Source organism: Argentina silus, assembly GCF_951799395.1.
Source record: "Argentina silus genome assembly, chromosome: X".
Classification (NCBI taxonomy): Eukaryota; Metazoa; Chordata; class Actinopteri; order Argentiniformes; family Argentinidae; genus Argentina; species Argentina silus.
Window position 1 is genome coordinate 26,693,062 of NC_139653.1, and position 24,372 is coordinate 26,717,433.

General features: G+C 42.2%; 1 protein-coding gene across 1 annotated transcript in view; it reads right to left on the minus strand.

Annotated features, from left to right (window-relative positions):
• rasa2 (RAS p21 protein activator 2) overlaps nucleotides 1-24,372 on the minus strand; it is a 45,509-nt gene that overhangs the window by 18,819 nt on the left and 2,318 nt on the right. The window contains exons 2-17 of the mRNA XM_083695442.1: nucleotides 21,141-21,264; nucleotides 13,956-14,059; nucleotides 13,738-13,832; nucleotides 11,738-11,814; nucleotides 10,526-10,609; nucleotides 10,331-10,403; nucleotides 10,114-10,190; nucleotides 7,976-8,077; nucleotides 6,603-6,756; nucleotides 6,325-6,473; nucleotides 5,538-5,652; nucleotides 5,330-5,404; nucleotides 3,788-3,911; nucleotides 3,219-3,325; nucleotides 2,802-2,888; nucleotides 2,292-2,369 (exon numbers count right to left, since the gene is read on the minus strand). Of these exons, the coding sequence (XP_083551568.1) occupies nucleotides 2,292-2,369; nucleotides 2,802-2,888; nucleotides 3,219-3,325; nucleotides 3,788-3,911; nucleotides 5,330-5,404; nucleotides 5,538-5,652; nucleotides 6,325-6,473; nucleotides 6,603-6,756; nucleotides 7,976-8,077; nucleotides 10,114-10,190; nucleotides 10,331-10,403; nucleotides 10,526-10,609; nucleotides 11,738-11,814; nucleotides 13,738-13,832; nucleotides 13,956-14,059; nucleotides 21,141-21,264 (1,625 nt within the window). The remainder of the gene's footprint in view (nucleotides 1-2,291; nucleotides 2,370-2,801; nucleotides 2,889-3,218; nucleotides 3,326-3,787; nucleotides 3,912-5,329; nucleotides 5,405-5,537; nucleotides 5,653-6,324; nucleotides 6,474-6,602; nucleotides 6,757-7,975; nucleotides 8,078-10,113; nucleotides 10,191-10,330; nucleotides 10,404-10,525; nucleotides 10,610-11,737; nucleotides 11,815-13,737; nucleotides 13,833-13,955; nucleotides 14,060-21,140; nucleotides 21,265-24,372) is intronic.

Genomic DNA, 24,372 nt, shown 5'->3' on the forward strand with positions numbered 1-24,372 from the left:
CCATGGTGATGCAACTCACTTCAACAATCAAGAGCAAACCAAACTAAATATCTGAGGCTTAAATAGGACAGGCTCCTCCAAAATCCTCTGTAACGATGTTCTAATCATTTGCACCTGATGTGGTGCTCTTTATTATAATTTTAGGCATTTTAAGTGGAACTAAATGTGGGGGTGTCCTAACTTTTTCCTCACAAGAAGATTGCATTTCTATTAATTACATTTTACCAATCATTTTTTAAATAATTTGTTTCAGTTGTATTTGTTTAGTTATATTACCTCAATTTTTCAATATTGTTCAAATGAATATCAAATGTCCATATGTTTGAATATGTTGAAGAAGACAAAGGTTTTCATAGGGTGTCCTAATTTTTTCTCATGACTGTATATAATATAATATAAAAACTTATATAAAAAAGATATATAAATATATATCACATATATTTTGCCCCCCTAAATCAGCAATGTAAGGGCCACTATTAACTTTGTGTTAGTTCCAAGTTTTGTTTTTAACACCATGTTAGTTAATGAGAGTTTTGGATTTTGGAATAGTTGAAAAAGAATTACAGGTATCAACAAGCTTTCAGTTGATAATTTGTTTTTTTTGGTAAATTTTACAGTTGGATTGGTGTGAATAGCTTAAAAGGTGTAAGAGACCTCCATGTTAAAAAGTACACAATCAAATCGTTTAAAAAGTTATCAACACCAAAAGTCTAACAGGTCCAACATCAGTTAGACCAAATGGATTGGTGTGAATAGCTAAAAGGTTGTAGGAAGAATTGGAATAATAATAAATAGAAAAAGAAGTTGCAGAAGAAACTTTCTGGGCTTGCAAAGCCATTTTTTGGTAGTAGAAAAAGTTTAAAGATGGTTTGGACGAAAGATAGATAGATAGATTTGCTGGGTAGTTAAAAGAAAATGAGAGTCTTATTATGGCAGCGGATAAAGTTAAAGATGGTTTGGTTGGATAGATGGATGAATTGACAGATAGGTAGATAAATGAGAGGTTAGACAGATAGAAAGATAGATAGATAGATCAATCTACATTCCACAATGTTAACTGGATGAGAGTTTTTGGAGTTACAAAAAGCTTAATAGTTTAAAAAATGTAATAGGTATCAGAAAGCTTTTATCAGAGTTGATCATTTGGAGTTGTTGGTATATTTTACACTTGGATTGGTTTGAATAGCTTTAAAAGGTGTAAGAGTAGTGGTGGTATTGTATATTTGGTTTCCATAGACCTCCATGTTAAAACTTGCACTTGCTGAAGAAAGCCTACTAATAATAGAATCAAGAGTTGGACTTGCTTGGAGCAACTCTGCCTAATTACAAATACGTACAGTGCCCTGCATAAGTAATGGGACAGTGAAGCATTTTTTCTACCTTTGGCTCTATACTCCATAAGTTTGGATTTTAAATCAAACAATTACTATGAAGTTAAAATATAGATTCTCAGCTTTTATTTGTTTACATATTGGTTTCACCATTTACAAATGACAACACTTTTTATACATAGTCCCTATTTCAGGGCACCAAAAGTAATGGGACAGATTCATATAATGTCCAAATTAAGAACTCATGTTTAGTATTTGGTCGACAATCCTTTGCATGCAATAACTGCCCGAAGTCTGCAACCCATTGACCCCTCCAGACACTGGGTAACTTCTCTGGTGAGGCCTGTACTGCAGCCATCTTCAGTTGTTGTTTCTTGTACTGATGAAGTATTCCTTGGCCTACCAGCCCGTTTGCGGATGCTGAACTCACCAGTGCTTTTTTTTTTTTTTTTTTTTTAATGATGTTCCAAACTGTTGATTTTGGCAAGTTTACAGTTTTGGGTATTTTTCAGCCTAATAATGGCTTCTTTGACATTCTACTTAATAGCTTTGGTCCTCATATTGACAGACACCAATAGCAGACTCCAAAGACAAAACGCAAAGCCTAGAATCAATACTAGGCATTGACAGCTCTCTTATGCCTACACAAATGATGTGACGGAAAACAACTGACTTACCATAAATCCCTGTCAAGCCAATGTAATGTCCCATTACTTTTGGTGCCCTGAAATAGGGGGACTATGTTTACAAAGTGTTGTCATTTCTAAATGGTGAAACCAATATGTACATAAATACCCTCAAATAAAAGCTGAGAATCTCTACTTTAACCTCATAGTAGTGTTTGATTTCAAATTCAAAGCCAAAACATGAACAATGGTTCAAAATGTAGGGCACTGTATATTAGCTAGACATGTAAAGCAAACACATAAGATGTTATAAAAAATGTAACAACAAAATCACCTTTTTAACTTTTTCTATACACCTGTCCTCTTGGAATGATTTGAAGAAATCGTACATGTAGGATTCTTTAAAACTAGACTAAAGAGAAACAAAACAAAGAGTTAGTTCCCTGTCATGCAACCTTTCAGAGATATCACATCATAACTTTGATTTAAAATAAGCCAATTTCTGTGACTGCTGTTCATCATCATAACTTGTTACGGAAACAGCAGAGTTAAAAACACCACTTTGTATTGAATTCATTAAAGGGGCAATCTAGGATTTAAACAACGAGGCAGGCATCCGTCCAGTTCTTTTGGTAAACTGCTGGGGGCTGGAGAAATGTAACTAAGGAGTAATCCATTACATTGTTTACAAACAACTTATATATCATCAGTCATTTATAAGTAATATTTTTCCAGAATCAATGTCTTTATATCATTAATTTAAAAGTTAATTTTCCAATCCCAGATTGCCCCTTAAAGTTATGGTGTTGCTACACATGTATAGAAGGGCAGGCTATGGTCTTACCAGTTTGTTTTTGGACAGGCTCCCCCAACTGCCCAGAGTCTGAATGGTTTTGGAGATGAGAGTAAGTGTGCGAGAGATCTCAGGGTCCTGAGACGCATGGTAGAAAAGACAGTTGTCAAACTGAGTGCACACTGCATTTACATCTATACCACACCACTGCAAAGAGACCTAAAGCATGGCCATCTCCAGCCCTAACACTTGGAATGTAAAACAGACACCTATACCCACTCTTACAACAAATGTCTAAAACTACACACTGTACTATCACAAATACATTGCCAATGCTTCGGTTTCTGTTCTAGGTTATATTCCAGCAGGTGTTCCACGTACTGGGTTTTCTGCTTTGTGTTTTGGTTTCTGGACTGTTTGAGGCTCTTTTCTTGTAGGGGGATGTCAGGTGTGGGCGGGAACACTTACAGGATGATGGGGGCGGAGCTGAAAGGTGTGTGGCGAGAGAACGGCAACAGCGAAGAATCGCAGGAACACAAAGCTGCTAACCGCAGAGTACTGCACGTGTGGGTCAGCTGCAGCGGGGAGCGGAGGGGACAGGTCCAACACCAACGACATCATACATTAGCGACACAGAGTGTTATTTACTTTTTTTAGTCCTCACAGAGCAGTGGATCCTCGAGGAGCCTGTCACATAGATCAGCTACAAGGCAACATCCTGGACTTTTGTCTGGCTTTTGGCTCCACCCTGTGGTGGGCATGGTGGCTACAATATACTTATTGATACATACACTACACATACATTACACTTATTGATATACCTACATTACACTTGCCTCAACTTCCAGAGGTAAATACTCGGACAAGAGATCCATCATCTAATCATCTGGGATATCCCGTTAATTCAGGAGACAACACTTTAAATTTAGGATTACTGTGTAAGGTGTTTGTAAAGCATTCTAAACTTAATGCAAGTATAGATGTGAGAGACGTGACTGAGGATGAGGGTGGGAAAGGTAAGTTGCTACAGAACTCACCTGGGAAGCGCTTGGAGGCCATGTGACGCAGTGATCTGAAGACGTCACACATGAGGGGGGGACAGCTGGAGCTTGACTGTGTGATGGATGAGAAGACCTTCTGAACATACCCCTGTAGATTCTCCTATAGAGGGACATGCACATACACACGATTATTGACATTATGTATTGTACAGTACACGCTATCCCCCCACAAGACACAAGACTGACATACAGCTTCTCCTATGTCACTCCCCCCCTCCTCCACACCCTTCACTGGCTCCCAGTAGCAGCTTGCAACAGATTCAAGACCCTGGTGCTCGCCTACCGGGCGGCAAAGGGAACAGCCCCTCCCTACTTGCAAGCAATGGTCAGCCCCCAAACCCCTGCCCGATCACTTCGCTCTTCCACCTCGGCTGGCCGCCTGGCACCGCCGCCTCTACGTGGATGCAGCAGCCACACTACTTGGTCACAGCTTTTCACTGTCCTGGCGCCCCGCTGGTGGAATGAGCTTCCCCCTGCTGTCATGACTGCAGAGTCACTACCAATCTTCCGCCGTAGATTGAAGACCCATCTCTTCAGGCTACCTTAACGGTCCCTCCTAAAGACATCTTCACCCCCACTACCCCCCCTGTACAAGTTTCTCTCCTGTTAATAAAAAAAATAAAATAATAATGTTTCCTTCTTCTAGCATTGTGACTGCCTATGGCCCCTGGTGTGAGCATTGATTACTTTATCTTATGATGACTGATGGATAGATGATTCACTTACTTAAACAAATGTATTTGTTGTAAGTCGCTTTGGATAAAGGCGTCTGCTAAATGCCATAAATGTAAATGTACAGCTAGTACAAAAGCTTGAGACAAATGTATGCTGTGGTATAATTAGGGCTGTGATGGTTACATGGTGAGATTTGTAAATATTTTATTTTTATTTAGATATACTTTACCCAATAGCAGGAGTGTAAATTAATGATCATTAACAATTGTTTTGCTACCTTAATCCATTATCAAACTTTCAAATCTTCTCCTCTTCGAGAACATTTTGAGGGAGAGGGCGTAATGCATAATCACTTTCACTATCAAGTTCACTTTTGGTAACTTTCGTTTGATGTGTGCACTTTATTTTATGCCCGATATTCTTTATTTCTGTTGAATAGATTTCACCTGCATTATAATTAGAGAAAACTGACATTGAAGCAAGCTACTGTAAATTGTTCCCGATGGTTTGTGGCAATTCGCACATGCCTTCAGAAACATGTTTTTCTCAGTATCACTGTATACTCCGGTAAAATGAGTGTCACTCGCTTTTCATGTAGTTTTGGGTGTTAGAACATAATATTGTTTTTGCTAAAATACTGAGATTATCCTCTTTTCAACAGTGGCTTATGTAAAACGTATTTTGGAGACACCAATCAGAAGGTAGGTTCAGCCTCAGACAGGCATAGCCTATTTAAATATAAAAAGTTGTAAATAAATTGTTATGGCGGTTATATAACTATTATTTGCATGGCGATCAACTGCTACCAAAAATCTCATAAAGTCACACCCCGGTATAATGTACCTTGTTGACCTCCACGTTATCCCCTTCTTTCAGTTTGACCGGATCAATCTCACATGTTTTGTTGGATTCACAAATCTAAATCGAAAAAGAGTAATGAGTATTGACACAATATAATCAAACACATAATAAATGCTGAATATGGGCTTACTTCTTTGGATCAGTGTCTATGTGAGTCAATATATATTTCACTCTGTGGAGCATATGATACCTCATCTAATACAGGCTTCAGGGTAACTGTCAGGTAGCTCCGCCCCACAATCTTCATCATGTCGTCAATGCAACGTGTGGCCAAAGAGTTTCCACGGAAAATTGTGTTAGCCTCCCTGGACAGACAGAGGGATGTTACAGAGTGACTCAGAGTTCATATTCAAACCCCTTTCTACTCCTGAGATGCACCTTACCTCTTACAGTGAGATAGTCTAGTCAAAGTTTATTGCACAGGATGCAGTTGTAAATGGTACAATGAAATGCTTACTTTGCCAGCTTCCTCTCAACAGTGCAAATATCAGGATGTAAGAATAAAAACACAATAATGACACAATAGATAATAAGTGTAATAGGCATAAGTGTACAAATATTTAAAATGAACACGAAAAATACTAAGTAAAATACAAAGTTGAGGAGGAGCTTGCAAAACGGCTACCATACTCGGCAGCACCATCTTGATCAGGTATGGCTTAGCTGAAGGCTTCCTACCAGTGGAGTTTTGAGATGCCATGCTGTGTGTGTCTGTACTCACTGAGTGTTCTCCAGCTGTGTGTCTGTACTCACTGAGTGTTCTCCAGCTGTGTGTCTGTACTCACTGAGTGTACTTTAGCTGCGTGTCTGTACTCACTGAGTGTACTCTAGCTGTGTGTCTGTACTCACTGAGTGTTCTCCAGCTGTGTGTCTGTACTCACTGAGTGTTCCCCAGCTGTGTGTCTGTACTCACTGAGTGTTCTCCAGCTGTGTGTCTGTACTCACTGAGTGTTCTCCAGCTGTGTGTCTGTACTCACTGAGTGTTCTCCAGCTCCAGGGCAGCAATGGCAGAGACGAAGGGCACCAGGCGGTTATGATGGAGCAGGAGCCGGACCAGGGGCAGCACCGCCTCATACCTCTCCCTACAGATATCCCCCAGGATGTGGGCTGCAGATGCAGAGATGGGCTGACAGACAGACACAGAGAGAGAGAGAGAGAGAGAGAGAGAGAACCAGATCATGAATACCCCTTTGGGCATGAAGTACTCTTCAGACAGACATAGATACATACAGACAGACAGGACCGTAGTAAGTACCTTGGCGTCTGGGGACTTGAGCAACACGGTGCGTAGAGGCTTGTAAAAGGCAGATGGCAGGATGTTGTCCTCTGTGTAGGTCACATTCAGGCGTAGTGAACCCAGGTCATCCGGCTTGGACTTGTTCCCATTCCCTTTGGGCTGAAGTAGATACCTGTGGGCAGAGCCAGAGGAGAACAGTGATGTGTCATAATGGGCTTGGTCTGTCTGCAGAGATACTCAGTGACCAACAGGTGGAGCAGTTGACTGAGTTAAATCAGCATTGAACTCTGCATTGCTTCAAAAGCTGCTGCTATGTTTGTTTGTAATCTGCTTGTACTGAAATCATGGCAGACAGAGAGAGTTGAGTTGTATTCTGGAAAGAAATCAATAGATCACCCCATATCTTGATTCAGCTGAGCTATAGGTATGTGTGTGTATGTTACAGTCTGGATTTTAAGTGATGTTAGTCTCTCTCACTCTCTCCTGACTACAGAGGAGATGGGGTGCTGTTTCCAAGCAACTGCCGCCCACACAGTCATCTCACAGCCCTCATGCAAAACACATAGATCAGTATCTGCACAATCCCTTATCATATACGCAGGCACGCAGGCACGCACGCAGGCACGCACGCAGGCACGCACGCACGCACAGCTCCCGGAAGGACGCTATGTTCAAAGTAGTCTGAGGACACAAAGGAAGCAACAGGTCCAAAAACCCGTCATAGATATAGAGTTACCAGCACAGGCTGCATAAACAAATTTCAAAATACATAGTGTTAAACCCAGGTAAGAGCAACTATGTTCTGTGAAGTGAGAAGAAATATTGGAAGAGACGTCCATAAAGTGTATTCAACTACCCCAAATGCATATGTGATCCAGTGTCTTGGGATAAGGAAGGTCACAGAAGGTCACATTGACGCCAGCAGTGACGCCAGAGTAACTGCTTCTCAAGTCTGATAAACACAGTGTATGTAACAGAGTGTGTGTAATGTCCTCTTATCTGCCCTAGTCATTTGTTAAATCAGCCTATTCATTTCAGCTACTGCTGCCGATTACATTCTTCAGGCAACAGGCGTGTGGGTGCATGTAGGTGCATGTGTCCATGGGAGAGAGAGGGTTTCAATGTGTTTCTGCATATACATAGTGGAAGCTTGAGTAAGTGTGTAAGAATATTGTAATAGTAATGTGTAGTAGGACTGTGTGCTTCCCTAAGCATGTGCTGCATGTACGTCTTTGCATACTGGTGTGTCACAGTATATGAAATCTCACAAGTTAGTGTCAGTAACTCAGTATCAGCATGAGAATGTGTGCGCGTGTGGGGAACAAGTGTGCGTGTGTGTGTGTGTGTGTGTGTGTGTGTGTGTGTGTGTGTGTATCTATACTGGTCCTTACCAGGCCCTGTGGATGTGGTCATTTCGCAGGATCTTGACAGATACTCGCGTCTCTCCCAGGAAAACGTCCTGTGCCAAATTCCCATTGTTCCACAAATCAACTCTGCAAAGGAGAGTGGGAAAGTGGGAAAGAGAGAGAGAGTGAGAGAGAGAGTGAGAAATAGAGTGAGAGAGTGGGAGAGTGAGAGAGAGAGGGCTTAAGCAATGGGACAGTGCAGCATTTTTTCTTTGTTTATACTCCAGTTTAGATTTGAAATCAAAAAATTAGTATGAGGTTAAAATAGAGATTCTCAGTTTTAATTTGAGGGTATTTGTGTAAATATTGGTTTCACCACCAAGGACAATTGGCTTGACAGGTGTTTCTGGTAAGTCAAGTATGGTCTATCACATCATTTTTGGAGGCATAAGAGAGCTGTAAATGTCTAGTACTGATTCTTGAAACAAAAAGGCTTTGTGTTTGCCTTTGGAGTCTGCTAGTGGTGTCTGTCCACATGAGAACCAAAGAGGTGTCAATGAAAGTCTAGGAAGCTATTATTAGGCTGACAATCAGCCAAAAACTCAGAAAAACCAGAGTCTTATAATTAAGAAAAAACCTCAAACAACTGAGGAACAAATCAGGAAAAAACCTCAAACAACCTCAAACAAATCAGGAACACTCTCCAGGAGGTAGGCGTAAACGTGTCAGAGACTACCTTATCCGCAGAATGTCACCAGCCCAATTACAGAGGCTTCACTGCAAGGTGCAAACTAGTTATCCTCAAAAAGGAGGGTCAGGTTACAGTTTGCTAAAAAGTACCAAAAAATCCTGCAGATCCTGCAGAAAAAAAGAATATTTTCATGTACCAGAGTGATTGCAAGTGGAAAGTTTGGAGAAAACAGTATCTGCCCAAGATTTACAGCATACCACCTCTTCTGTGAAACATGGTAGCGGTTGTTATGGTTTGAGCATGTACAGCTGCCACTAGACCTGGCTAACTTGTCTTAATTGATGATGTAACTGCTGACGGCAGCAGCAGAATGTATTCTGAAGTGTACAGAAACATCTGTCTGCTCGAGTACAAGCAAATTGATTGGATGGCATTCATCATACAGTAAGACTATGACCCATAACATGCTGCCATAGCAACTAGGGAGTTTTTCAGGGCCAAAAAGTGGACAGTTCTAGAGTGGCCAAGTCAATCTCCAGATTTAAATCCAATTGAACATGCATTTAATTTCCTGATGATAAGATTTTTGGCAAAAAGACCTTAAAACAAACAACAACTTAAGATGGCTGCAGTACAGGCCTGGCAGAGCATCACCAGAGAACATACAGAGCATCTGGTCGGGTCAGTGGGTCTCAGACTTCAGGCAGTTATTGCATGCAAAGGATTGTCAACCAAATACTAAACAGGAGTGCTTAATTTGGACATTATATGAATCTCTCCCATTACTTTTGAATCCCTGAAATAGGGGACTATGTATAAAAAGTGTTGTCATTTGTAAATGGTGAAACCAATAAGTACACAAATAACCTTAAATAAAAGCTGACAATCTATAAGTTAATCTCATAGTAATTGTTTGATTTCAAATCCAAACTTTTGAAGTATAGAGCCAAATGAAGAAAAAATGCTTCACTGTCCCATTATTTACGCACTGTAAATTGAATGCATTACAGATGCACAGATGCCTTGTCCCTAATATCCAGGTCAGAGCATAGCCAATGGGCAATCATCTAAAAAAACTAACCACATTAATGTCAACACAAAACACAAAATAAACTCCTGCGTACACTTTTAAATGCACATCATGCAATTAAAATCACCTAAAATCCAAACCATGCATGCATGTTTACCTCTCCGGGCCCAGCCTAGTCTTACCCAGTGAGCTACTGTATGAGTCCGCTGTAGGGTGACGCAAAGAGAGACAAGCCCCACACATCCTTAACCGATCACAATGGTCTTTCAGTACACACTACACTTGCTCTGTGATTGTAACGTATATAAACAGGATCAATGCCTACATGAACTTTGCCAGTACAAATTAGTTGCTTCAGAAAGGCGGACCTATCTGCTAATGATGGAAATTAGATGTTCTGTCAATGTTCTGGGGGAAGGGGGGGGGGGGGCGGGGGGGTTGTGGGAAAGAAAGTAAACTCACTTAATCTCAAGCTTTTCAATGTCTTCCTCCTCCACTTGAAAATGAGACTTTTTCGTGTAGCTGCTGGACCTTGTGACCTAGGGATAAGACACATGACATTTCTTTCTGTCCTATCTAACTCGGTTTCCAACAAATACCTATGTTGATTACTTTGCTGATCAAATCGGACATCTGGGTAGAGTCGTCTAGCCAAATGCATGAATAAGGATGATGGTACCTCAAAGTAGAAGGTTTCTTCAAACTGAGGGTCGCTGGTCTTCTTTTTAACCTTTGTTTTTTTCTGGTCAGACCTAGGGGAGAGCAATCAGAAAAGTATTACACTAGGATGCACAAATTGAGTGCTCTGGGTTTGATATCCTACATACATTATATTTGTGTAGTCATCTTCCTCCGAAGAGGACAGTTGAGTTACCTGGCAGGCCCAACGAGAGAGACAGTGGCATATGGGTCACAGTTCTGGCCACTTATCAAAGGCAAACCCTGGCACTCAATTATCCTGCGGAAAAATAACAACAACATGGGGAAAATACTGTGAATCTATACACCAGGGAAAATACTTTAAACCTATAGACCAGTGACAATATAATATAAACATAATTTATATCAACATTTCTCATATCAACATGAGGGAATGTGAATGGAGCAATACATCCCATCAGTATGTGACTCTGAGGTTAGAGAAAAGCAGAAGAAGCAGGAAGTGTGTGCATGTTGTTTGTCTGGGTTTCACAACAATATTCCCTAGCCACTCATGGAGGTGACTAATGAAACAATATCTACAGTCATCTATGATGAGAGACAGGGTGGGGGTCACATTGTGCAGGTAATAGCACAAATGTCTCAGTGAAAGACTGCTGCGCAGTGAGTGACACTAGAAGCAGACCACAGTTGTCTTCCTGTCGAGATTAACTCATTAACTTGTTCACTGAGTATGAATGAGTGCAAGTAGCAAACAAAACAAGATCCACAGACTGTCAGGTCAGACACTTTCCAACATACGTGCGCATCGCTCGCACGCACGCACGCACGCACACACCTAGTGATGACCGTTTCTAAGAAATGTACAAACACAGTACAATGCCAAAGAGACTGCTCAGATATAGCACTACAGCAGGGTTGCATAGTTACAACATATAACAGAGGAGACACAGAGTACATGTGAATGAGAAGCACACGTCACACACACAACCACACACACTGGGGAAAGAGGATGTTGAAAGTTAATGCAGAGGGGAATGTCAGTGTAGGAGAACACAGCTGTTCTAAGGGAGCTGTGGAGAGAGTAAACCATGGTTGTGGTTTAGTTTAGGCTATTGTTGTTGTGTTGGTGCCTCTGCCTGCGGGACTCTATGGTGTTGGACTAATAGAGAGAGCTAGGCAAGCCTCTAATGCAAGAGATAAAATTTGCCTCTAACCACAGATCAGTGATATGATTACCTTACTCCCATCCTGACATTATCCAAGGGATAATAATTTCTGTGATTAACCACACAACTTCTCTCCAGTCCATAGATACACCAAGACACCTTTTAAGTCATTATCCCGGACGTTTAGCAAATTGCGCATTTTCCAATATAATGGACTCCTATAAACATAAAGCTCAGAGATGACAGGCTATACTCACCGGACCAGTAGTTGTTGACATACTGAGCCGTTCTCTGTGATCAGTTCATTTAGCCGCATTTCCAGGTGAACCTTTCCCTATCCCAGGGAAGGAGGAGAGAAGGAGACGTCACATGACTTTAGCAGAGTAGCCCCCCAATCTCTGTGTTATCATGACTCATAACCCATAAGTTGCATACAGCATGTTGTATGTCATATCGAAATGTGAAACATTCATGTGTTTGTTTTTCAGTCAGTTCAACAGATTATCACAGCATCAGCCTTGTAGTATTTTGGTGTCAGGATGTTAGCGAGATGTTCTATTGGCTATGCTATGGTTATGAAATGCAATGGCTCAGTGTGTTCTGTGAAATTCAGTCCATATTGACTTCCCTGGGTTAAAATAGAGTAAATCTAGAAGTAGAGTTCCTATTGAGTTCCAGAGGATATGAGTAAGTCCCTATGTGACCCTGCTCTACCTCAGAAGGCTCTATGGTTCAGGTCTGTAGCTGCATGAGTATGTGAGATGAGCTGCAGTAGCTGTCATGTCAGTGAACACTTACAGTCTTTATCAGGTCGGATGTGGTGAAGGCTGCTGCCTCGCCTTAGGAAGTGTCAGAGGAGAGAGAAAAAAAAAAAAAAAAAAAACGCCCACTCACTCGCACTCTCCCTCCGCAATTCAGTACGAGTTGAGCTCAGATAGCAGCAGTTCTCCCTAATGAAAGCTAAGCCTTAGCCAATGTGGTGATAATTACCCTGGCAGGCTGAGCTAATGTCACCAGCTCACTACCGGTGACCTTCCAACATGCCTCAGCCTGTACCATCAACAACACAAGATAACTCACTCATCTCCCTCAAATGCACCCCCACTTTTGTCACTGATGTAATCAAAGTTCGAGAGCACCTACTTCTGGGGGATTTGTGTAACAAAACCTGCCCAGAATAGCCTGGGGTAGGCCACTACTACAGGTAAAATGTTACAAGGCTTGAGTAAAACGTTGTCCAGTAGATACACAGCCTATGGTAGTGAACAGGTCGAGGGCTGGGGATGCTCTAGTAGCAGGACACACGGTTATTTCATCCCGTTCTCCACCAGATCTCTGTGTACTAAAGTGCTTATCGCACAGAACAAATGCCTGCCACTCTCACCCCAGGTTAAGGACAAACAAATAAGCAACCAAAGTGTCATCTGGGCAACATTTCAGCCAGGTCAGATAATAAAGATGCACTCCATTGAGGCTTAGAATACTAACAAATGGAAACATTCTAAAGTGGAAGTCACTATCCGTTTTCACTATCCTATTCTCAGAGCCGGCTCAACCTGTTATGTGGCCCTGAGCAAAACACACACACACACACACACACACACACACACACAAATAAATGTGTTTCTTTGCACTTGGGAGCCCTACGTGCATAGACGCTGCTTATTCTCTCCCTTCTCCTCTCCCTTCTCCTCTCTCCTTCAATCTCCCTTGGAGCCTGAGGTTGTGTCATAAGCAGTAAAGCTGGGGTGAATCAGCGTCATTTGCAAACCCCATCAGCACGCAGAAAATCAAAAACAGGATGTGAGGCTTTGTCAGCAGAGACACAGTTGGATCAGGCAAGGGTGGTGACTAACTAATCAATCTGATTGGACTGCACGATGGTAGGTGAATAGCCACACACAGACACACAGAAGCTGTAAGTTGAAGATCTTGGCACCCCACACCAACGGGGTGTGCAGATGGTCGCTCTAGCAGCTCTGACAGCTTCTCTACAGCCTCTTATGATTTAAGCGTCACTATGGCCTCCACCTAACCTTCTAAATAAACCTCGGTCACTTCTAAAGTTCTACTTTACTCTCATTCAACAAATGATTCATCAAGCTTATCAAAAGCCCCCCCCCATTTCTCTCATTTAGTTTATTTTCAACAAACTTTTTAAAGAGAGAGTATTAAATCATATGTGGGTGAGTCACCCTGCTCTGTGCCCTGCTGTACAGCTGAGTGAGTGAAGTGAACCAAGAGAACAGGGACCCACCTGGACTTCAGAGTTAGGATCCACCGGCTGCAGGCCAAACCAGTGTTCCTTCCCACTGAATTTACACAGCTCCTCCTTACGGATAGACACCTTTCCTGAAACCACACACATAAATCTTCTCATGCAGCTATGAACATATGTGTATGTGTATGTGTGTGTATGTGTATGTGTGTGTGTGTGTGTCTGTTTGTTTGTGTGTGTGTGCGTCAGTTACTCACCAACAGGCAGGTCCCTTTGGAAAACGCTCTTGGCATACACATAGAAGGACAAACACTGAAATGGTCGTGGGATCTCAAAGTAGAAGTCCTCTCCATAGAAAGGGCTGTAAAACACAGAATGATGCTTAAGTGTATACCACAGTTGAAGATCTTATTGAATATCCAAGAGGCCAGTTTTTAAAAATGTTTAATCTAGATCAAAATGACATTTTCTTAAGATTCTGTTCCCCCTACGTTTTAAAGGGAATTGAATTACAACATTTCAACCAAATGTCCAAGGATGCCTTCAGAACTGCCTTGTGCCGGATGCTGCGCGACGAAACATTGCCTCTCCTGCCGGATGCTGCGTGGCGCAGCATTTTTTATTTGTCGTATTTTTCATGAGGCGTGCAGCATATAATGCACTGTCATTGGTTCAAATACAGATGAGGTGGGTCTTGTTGATTTTTTAAAAATACTTGACCACCCAAATGTCTTGTGGTTCGCCGAAAATCACGTCAATCAATCAGACATACACGTGCGTTTATTGTAGATTTTATTTCGAGAGCGGCGAAATGGCTACGGCAGAGGAAAATTTTGACAGCGAGGGCAGTGACATAGAGTTGGGAGAGATTGAGGAGTTTGAAAGGGAGGAGGAGGTAGAGGATGATTATCTACCTGATGATCCTTTGGATAGAGCGCAGGAGTGGGATTTCGAGACAGACGGAGAGGAGGAGGACGACTTTCTCGGATTCCAGGTAGACTGGAAAACCGAGGGTTACCAGCCGCGCAATGCGAAACAGTTCACCCGCAAACCGGGGGTGAAAGCAGCCGATCCCCGTGGATGCTAGCCCCCTGGATGTCTTTTCGCGAATTTTTACCGATGAGCTTTGGGACATGTTGGTGACGGAAACGAATCGGTACGCTGAAGAGACGCGCGGTCAGACCCCCACCAACTCCAAGTGGAACCCTGTCTCCAAAACGGAGATGAAGACATTTGTCGGGCTGTGTTTCACCTTCGGCATTTTGAAGCTGCCAGCACGCAGGGATTACTGGAGGCAGACCAAATGGTTGTACCAGACCCACGTCCCCAAGGCCATGGCAAGGGACCGCTTTGACATGATCTGGAGGTAATGATTTGTGTTTTGTTTTCTTGCGCTCTCTTCCGAGTTCCGTTCTCTTACTTAATACATATAAATAAATACAATGATGGCAATACATGTTAGGCTTAAACTCATTAATCTTATCATATGCATTTTCAGATATCTCCATCTCCAAGATAACATGGACCCTGCCGTGGACAAATCGGACAAGCTCTGGAAGCTCCGGGGGTTCATGGACCTCCTCCTGGTTAGATTCCAGGCACTTTATGAGGTCAATGGCTTTGTGACCGTGGATGAGTCCATGGTAAAGTTCAAGGGACGCCTGGGCTTCCGGCAGTACCTCCCCATGAAGCCGGTGAAGTGGGGAATAAAGGTGTGGGTCATGGCGGAGAGCAATACAGGCTATGTCACCAATTTTCAGGTGTACACGGGGGCCATTCAGGGTAAGACAGAGAAAGACCTGGCTCACCGGATAGTCTCAGACCTGGCGACACCTTATTTCGGGTCCAACCTGTCCGTATACATGGACAACTTTTACACCGGTGTGAAGTTGATGGTGGACCTCAAGACCAGGGGGGTGCAAGCTTGTGGAACGGTGCGTGCCAACAGGAAGGACCTCCCCAAGAACAAGGACCTCACAAAGCAGGCTGGCTTGAACAGGCATGAGTTCAAGGTGGCGCAGCGGGATGACTTGACCTTCTGCATCTGGCAGGACACCAAGGCAGTGATGGTCCTCTCCAACTACCATGACCCGACAGCTTATGGGTCAGTGAGGAGGAAGGCCAATGGTCAATGCCAGATGGAGGTTCGGGTGCCAGCATGCCTTGCTGACTATCAGCAACATATGAAGGGGGTAGACCTTCTGGACCAGATGGTGGGCTACTACCAGATCCAACATCGGTCTACAAAGTGGTGGAGGAGGCTGTTCTTTTACTTTGCTACGGTGGCGTTCTACAATGCCTTTGTGGCTGCCAGGTCTGCAGGAGGAGCCGAGTGGAAGTATAGGAGGGGCGGCTACAAGGACTGGCTGGAGGATCTGACCATGGAGCTGATCGTCCCCGTCACTGCAAGAAGTGCTCCCCAGGTGCTCCCCACCACCCCAGCTGGAGCTTCTGCTGAGCATGACCTGGTCCAGATTAACAATAAGAGGAAGACCTGTAGGGAGTGTTCTCTGAAGCACCACGGCACCAACGTGCGTCCTGGGTCAACTCTGATGGGGTGCAGGCAGTGTGACGTTCCTCTGCACCGCGAGTGCTTCATGCACCATGTCCTTCGATTCAGGATATAGTGAAACTGAGACTGTTCCCAGTTCCACCTCAGGACTTTCCCCACTCCTTCCCACTCCTTTCCCACCCCTCCCCACTCCTTTCCCACTTCTCTCTCATACCAAGGTGCCTTGGTCTGTGTGTTGGCATGTTTAAAATGTTATTTGTTATATAAATAAATAAAATAAAATATATTTTTTCTTCCCCTGATTTTGAGGATTTTTAGAAAAATGTGTTGGTATGTTAGTGCTAAGGGAGCATGTTTTAATACAACCTGTGATTCTTACCTTTAAAATGCAATTTATTTCATGTTTCTATGTGCTACAGAGGCTTAGATATTAAGGTTTTGGTAGACGTTGACAATTCTTAGTATTTTTTCGGAAAACCCTCAGGAGATAAGGACATTTATCCTAGAATACCATAGGTTTTGATAGCCGTTTTTAGCAGGCGTTTTAGGAGTAAATGGGTTAATTCTTTGTGCCATAGATTCAACAAGGTGCTGGAAACATTCCTCAGAGATTTTGGTCCATATTGACATGACACTGTCATGATGATACCATCACGCAGTTGCTGCAGATTTGTCGGCAGCACATCCATGATGCGAATCTCCTGTTCCACCACATCCCAAAGGTGCTCTATTGGATTGAGATCTGGTGACTGTGGAGGCCATTGGAGTACAGTGAACTCAGTGTCATGTTCAAGAAACCAGTTTGAGATGATGTGAGCTTTGTGACATGGCGCGTTATCCTGCTGGAAGTAGCCATCAGAAGATGGGTACACTGTGGTTATAAAGGGATGGACATGGTCAGCAACAATACTCAGGTAGGCTGTGGCGTTTAAACGATGCTCAATTGGTACTAAGGGGCCCAAAGTGTGCCAAGAAAATATCCCCAACACCATTACACCACCACCACCGACCTTTGAGTTACTGTTGCCTTTCTATCATCTCGAACCAGTCTGGCCATTCTCCTCTGACCTCTGGCATCAGCAAGGCATTTTCGCCCAGAAAACTGCCGCTCACTGGATATTTTCTCTTTTTCTGACCATTCTCTGTAAACCCTAGAGACGGTTGCGCGTGACAATCCCAATAGATCAGCAGTTTCTGAAATACTCAGACCAGCCCGTCTGGCACCAACAACCATGCCACGTTCAAAGTCACTTAAATCACCTTTATTCCCCATTCTGATGCTCGGTTTGAACTTCAGCAGGTTGTCTTGACCATGTCTACATGCCTAAATGCATTGAGTTGCTGCCATGTGATTGGCTGATTAAATATTATTTTTTACTGGAAGGTCTGATATTGACATGAAATGACATTTACTCAATATATATGTGCATAGTATATGTGCATATACTTGTTCTATGCCAAATGAGAATTTCACATGTTCAGTGCACTGCACATTGATAGTGTTTTTTTTTCCAGTATTGTTGTGGCACAGTCTGAGCATCCACTAAATTGTAAAATGTATATTTTATTCCGGAAAACACACAAAAATGCATTGTTTAAATTAATAATAATTTATAAATAATTGCCAACAACAGTAACTGTAATGTTTTGCTTACATTAACTATCTTATGAGTTAGTTGGTTGGCTATTGTCGTAACCAATGATTGTACCCTTGGAGGGGACTAGATAGCATCGACATCCGAGTTGTCCATGCTAGCTAGTACAGTGTGGTGGCATTTGTTGTCATGGAAACATAATTAGCGTCCAGTAGATTTTACAGTGCATTTGGTCCCATGTATTAGCAGACAATGTTTCCCATTGACTTAACATGAGAAGGCAAAGTTGCAAAACGATTTTAATGGATTTTAATGAAAACTGCCGCATAGTTTGTTCTAATGAAAACGGAGTCTGTTTCTGCAAGGAACTTAAAATGTATCAATTCCTGACACTGAACGTGTTGTTTTAAGTTGAGAGTCCAGTCATATCTGAATATCTTCCGAGTTGGGGCTTGTCCTTTACCAAATATAAACGAGGACTGTATTTCAGTTAATCAGCTCGTTTTTCAAACAGGTGCCGCAATTATATGCATGTTCTACTGACATGATAATGCAGATATTTGGCTCTCAAACTTGATCCCACCATAATAACCTTGACTGGTGTTCATTATTTCGCTTTCCCCATCATCACAGAAACTGAGACAGTGTGAAATACTGCGCAGGTTAGAAGATTTATTTTTCCTAAATATTGTAGCGAACGGCGGGGCAGAGCAACTTGCCTTAAGCGGGTATCGAACTCGCAACCTTCCACTTACAAACCGGCCGCGCTAGCCACAACACCAAGAGAGCTAACTCCCTTGGCGGAGCTGCTAACGGGCCTTACACAGGGTCGTTACACTATCCCCTCCGTTCGGGAGAGCGTGCCCTCACGCTTCACTATACAAGTCTCTCACGTGGACACGCCTCTCCCATGGCCTCACGGGCGCCATCCCACTTCTGACACCAATGTAGCGAACGGCGGGGCAGAGCAGCTTGCCTTAAGCGGGTATCGAACTCGCAACCTTCCGCTTACAAACCGGCCGCGCTAGCCACAACACCAAGAGAGTTAACTCACTTGGCGGAGCTGCTAACGGGCCTTACACAGGGTCGTTACAATATGTTTTCAGCTATATTAGCGAGTGGTCACGTTAGCCACATTACTTGTAATAGTACACGTCTCGAATATGAAATAAAAATATGTTATCACGCTCCAAAAGTAGCTAAAATAGTTTTATTTACAAGTCTCCTCTGAAGCTACCAGTACATACTTGCTATGTTTGTCCTCAGACATTATGATGCATTCACTTTACCAGCGTTTTACATTATCACACTATGAAGCTGAGTGAATATGTTTTTAAGCGTCCAAAAAGCATTGAAATCTATCATTTCAGGTATTTTGAATGGGGTTTATGTGCGTGGATCAGAGAAAAATAGACTTCAATCCTAATAACGTTTCTGCTAGCGCGTCTATGTTTTACGCACGCGCTGGTGTAACAGGTAGCGTTGACTACAATAGGAGTCTATCAACTCCGTCTCACGCTCGTTTCATAGACGTGATTTTCACGCCTGTGGTGTAGCAGACCTGTTAGACAGCAGCCAGCTATGCCATCCTGCAGATCTGTCATGACAAACAGTAGAGGCTAAGCAGGTAGCTACGGGCCAGGGCTTGGCTAGTTTGTCTAATGGAGACACAACACAAGGCAGCTGACAGGAATATAGTTGAAAAGTCTTTCAAAAGAAAAAGACCAGTGTTTAGTGTTTAGAGCTGTACATATAATGTTCCTGAAATAAGGCTTCCCTCTATATATTTCATGGTTGATGAAAGATCTTGTCTGACACTTCCGCAGTAAGGGTTTGGCAACACTTCCAAGCTTCGCATACACCCACGCATCCTCCAGTTTGTGCACATAATCACATGGAATTACACACTTGTATGCTACAGTATAGATTATCTCTTATTCTCTCTTCCCTTCTTTCTCTCTCATACAGACATATACTATATTATACTTCTAGCTTCCCCAATAATGTGAAGGTGCTACCAGTAGAACCACTTGATGAAAATTGTTTTTACACATTACATCTTTGTGCAACGTGACAGCAGCAACAACCTTGAGACTCTGCAGCGAGACAGAGTGAGAGATTCTCTTAAAGTCATTAAGAAAACTATGCATCTGCAGAGATGGTAAGAGAGAGAGAAAGAAAGAAAGAAAGTAGAGAGAGAGAGCACAAGAAATGGCAGGAGAGAGAGAGAGAGAGAAAGAGCGTGGGAGGACACACTTCCTCAGACACTGTATAAGGAGCACTTTCAATGGGTTTGAAATTGAGTGAGAAAAACACTGTTGTGAAATACCGAGAGAAGACAAGCCTGAGTTTACAGTGAGATGGGTGAGACCAGAACCAGACACATTTGGTTCCCTGATGTCCATCTCCCCCACATTTCAGTGAAGGGGCGTTTGTAAACATATAGCCTAGTAGTTGATCAAATATGGCTGCCCTTCATGGAGGGTTTAAAAGAGTCAGCCATAGTCTGGTGTTGCCCAACAGACACTTCACACTAACCTGACACTTCACACTAACTCAGCTCCGGTCCTGTCCTTCCTGCACTATCTCCAGGTTCCAATAACAATAAAGGTTTACGCTTTCAATTGGATTGAACATGAGATCTCATCAACAGTAAAGAACACGTCAACAATATAGAGATAGTAAGGATTTTATAATCACCGTGTCTCCTAATATCTGACACAAAAATGATCAATGAAAAAATATCACCCCTGCAGTAACAGGATGTTACACATCATATGATATCACCTCATGTCAGCAACCATGGCAGTTGCACAATACAACATGGCAACTGCAATGTTTTAGTACTCTGCTAGCTGTGCTGCACTTGCAGGCTCTCGTGTTGTACTTGTGTAGCATTTGTGTGCTCACTTTGTAAACAGTTACACTCCATTTATGTGTGTGATCATCCCTTCAGTACTGGGGGTACAAAAAGGGGGCTTAAATAAAAACATATTCTAAAAAGGATACTGTAAAATACTTTAAAGGAGTTACACATGAAATCTAGCTCCCCTGCTGCCACTAGTCAAAATCACAATTACAATGAGCTGTTTGTTTACACTAGCCATTGGTACTATCTAGTTTCCATCACAAAATTGGCTATCCAGAACATTGAGATAAAATCCTGACATGTCAAGTGAACAGGTAATAATCCGTATTTGCTACAGATTGTTTTGATTTGCCCACCTTCTAAAAAGCTACAATTTTAGACCAGAGTGGCTGTACCAGCGAGGAGAAATCAATATGCTTATACCAAAGCCAGCATGTGTAAGTGTTACATAAACGTCGATAGTTACCTCAGGCTTTTCTCAAACACCTTGGTCCGGAACACCTCCTCCTGGTCAAGGCTGATTGTACAGAACGTGCAGAGATCTCGCTGTCTGTTTGGACCCGAGCACGGACCCAGGTTCTTTGCTTCACCTGCAGGACAATGAGAAGAGAGTAAGAGGACTGTACTAGAAGTGAAGTAAATGGTCATGTGCAGCAATGATGGACATTAACTTTATGGATCATCTTTGAATTAGAGGGTTATTCAATTATTAACATGTTAGTGTAATTTGTCAATGTTTGTGTGTGTGTGTGTGTGTGTGTGCGCGCATGTGAGGATGGCACTTAATCCTCACCATGAAGGAATTTGAACATTCCCCAGTTTAATGACTAAATGTGTCTTTTTATGTATGTTTTCATCTCATATCATAGTTAACATGTTTCCACCATTTCACCTGATCCAGTTAATTGTCTTGTTCACTGAGTGTTTGTGTGTCTGTAGTATTGGCTAGAAGGCAATTGCAAGCCCTCCGCATAATTCATTTGAATATGTTCAGGTGTTTAAAAGGTAATGGGAGAGTGGCAGTATGGAATTTGTTTGTTTTTTATTAACAAGGATCGACAATCTCTTGGTCAATGATTTTACTCCTTGTTTCACCATTTGAACTCGTTGCCTGGTTTTAACCTGTTTTGTTGTATTTATTACTAACATTTCAAATAAAACAACATTTCAGTAATCTGCTCCTGAGGGAGTCGACCAGCCCTGTCACATATGGTGTGAGAAGTGGGATAATATTCCCTAGCCACTACAGGAAGGCCCACATGTTTTATTCTTTAAGAGAAAGGTTTTAAGGAGCAGTGCATCTACAACAGCAGGCCCAACAACTGACAGGGTGAATGGACTAGAAGCTGACCACCAGAGGTTGTTGGACTTGAGGGATGGTGTGCCTTGAAGGGCGACGTCCAAAGATCCATGTGGACGCTTTCCAGAGACTCTGGAAGGAGGCAGCCCAGGGCCTATTGAGAGGCCTCAGCTTGGGAACCCCAGGAAGTCTGCAGTGAATGCAGAGGGGGAGCTGGTGGGGCTGGTGCTTCTTGTGTCCAGAGTGGGGAGTGGTCTTCTGTAGGGACCATATACCTTTGGCGATGCTGGTTGTCTTGGCAGGTGCAATGTGTGTCAGAGGTCAATGTTGTCACCACATCACCGTGAGGCACAGAGTTTTACAATGTGGATCTATGTAACCTGTTTCTTTCAGGTACTATGCAGCTCAAGACGTTTGTTGAGAAGGGGAAGGATGTGTGAGGGTGGTACTTAATCCTCACCACCAAGAACGTTCCCCAGTTTTAAGACCAAATGTGTATTTGTTATGTATGTTTATTCAAAAGGGCCCTGTTTTCAATCATCTTTCACCTCATACCATAGTTAACATGCTTCCACCATTTCACCTGATCCAGTTAATTGCGTTTGTGTCAATTTGAAACAACAATTGAAATTGTTGTCAATTTAAAAAAAATAAAGAAGGATAGACCAGAGAACATGTCTGTTTATTTTACTCTTGGTCAATGATTTTACTCCTTGTTTTACAACTATATCAGAAAACGTATAGAAACTTATTCATCAGTACTAGTGGAGACTGATTCAGAACAAAAAACATGACTCACTGACGACAATAAGCTAAATCTTTCAATTCACTGCATTTCAGTTAAGGCTACTGTATCAAGAAATGTTTTCAACATCCTCATGTGGCATCTAGTTCTTATGTGACAGTGACTACGTTTCCATGCACAATATTTTGCCATTCCGAATGAATTAATTCCGAAAGAACTGTTTATATGATCACAAATATATACTAATATATATATATATATATATATATATATATACTATATATATATATATATATATATATATATATATTATATATATATATATATATATATATGTGTATAATCTGAATAAAGTAGTTTCTAACTTGTGCAGCCAATATGTTTTTTGCATTTGTACTCCTTGTGTTCATAATTGTTTTGCCAATTAGACAAACAACAAATCATTCCACTCTTGTTCAGCGGATCTGAGTAAAGACTTGGGGAAAAGATTTGCTCCTGGAATTTACCCATGAGGAATGAAAGCAGAACTTTCAAATGACACGCTTGTCCTTTACGAATTTGTGCACGCTTACAGAAAGTATTATGGACAAATGTGTCTGTCCCGTTGATGTTGGACTTGGCAATGTTTTGTATGCCTTTGAAAGCTGCGCCCAGTACCGATGCATGCACATTAGAAAGTTGGTTATTCTGATTGGGCAAGTAAGCCAAATTAGTGTTTACATGCCTAATATTAGCTAATATTGTCCTATCAAACGGTTTATCAAAAGTATAACCCAACCCATTCGGAAATAAATGTAATTAATTATGGTCACTCTATTCTGTTTGAAGTGTTAACATGAGTTTATTTGGACTATTAACGAAATATTAGGCTGCATGTAAACACAGTCAGTGAGTCTGGTTCAGAGTGCAGGGCGGATGTGGCTTGGGTTGAGTTGAGGATCATGAAAGATGTTGTTGACGACACAATGCATCCGCTTCTTCCCAGCTGGCTCACAGTGAAATGTTGATTCACAAATGCTGAACACCTTTGAAAACCTCTCATACAGTACCGTGCATTTAGAGTAGCTGATGCAATTGTAACAGCTAATAGGGATCCAAATAAACACATTTATTTGAAAGGTGAATTTTACCCAGAATCAATTTTCATGTGTATTTCTAGTCAATCCACGATGCATACCATCTCAAACTACCATCATTTAGCATATGGTTGCGTCATAGCTATCGAAACATGAGGTCTGTGTTTACTTCCTAGAAGAGTCAAAGGAATGTAATAACGGGTTATTATGACGTATCTGACCCTTCCTTCTTATTAGGCCTAGGCCTACATTCCTTGGAAGAGTCTCATAGCCGCGTCAAAATATGTCACCCTGAGACTACGCACTTTGGCCCTGCTCTACTAGGCCAGTGATTCACAGAAAAGCAGCACACACTAGCTTGTGCGCTGTTTAACAGAAGGTGTGGGCAGGAAATTCAAATATTCTTCTGAATTGAGGGAGAGGGGAGTCTTGGGAATTGTAGGATAGTGGTGACAGCAGTCTAAACTGGTCTGAGGTCTGGATATATAAGGGCAAGCAAACTGAGTGGGAAAAGCCAGCGTCAAGATCAACTCTTTAAAGAGCTATTAATATGTCTAATCCTAGAAAAGGACTGTGA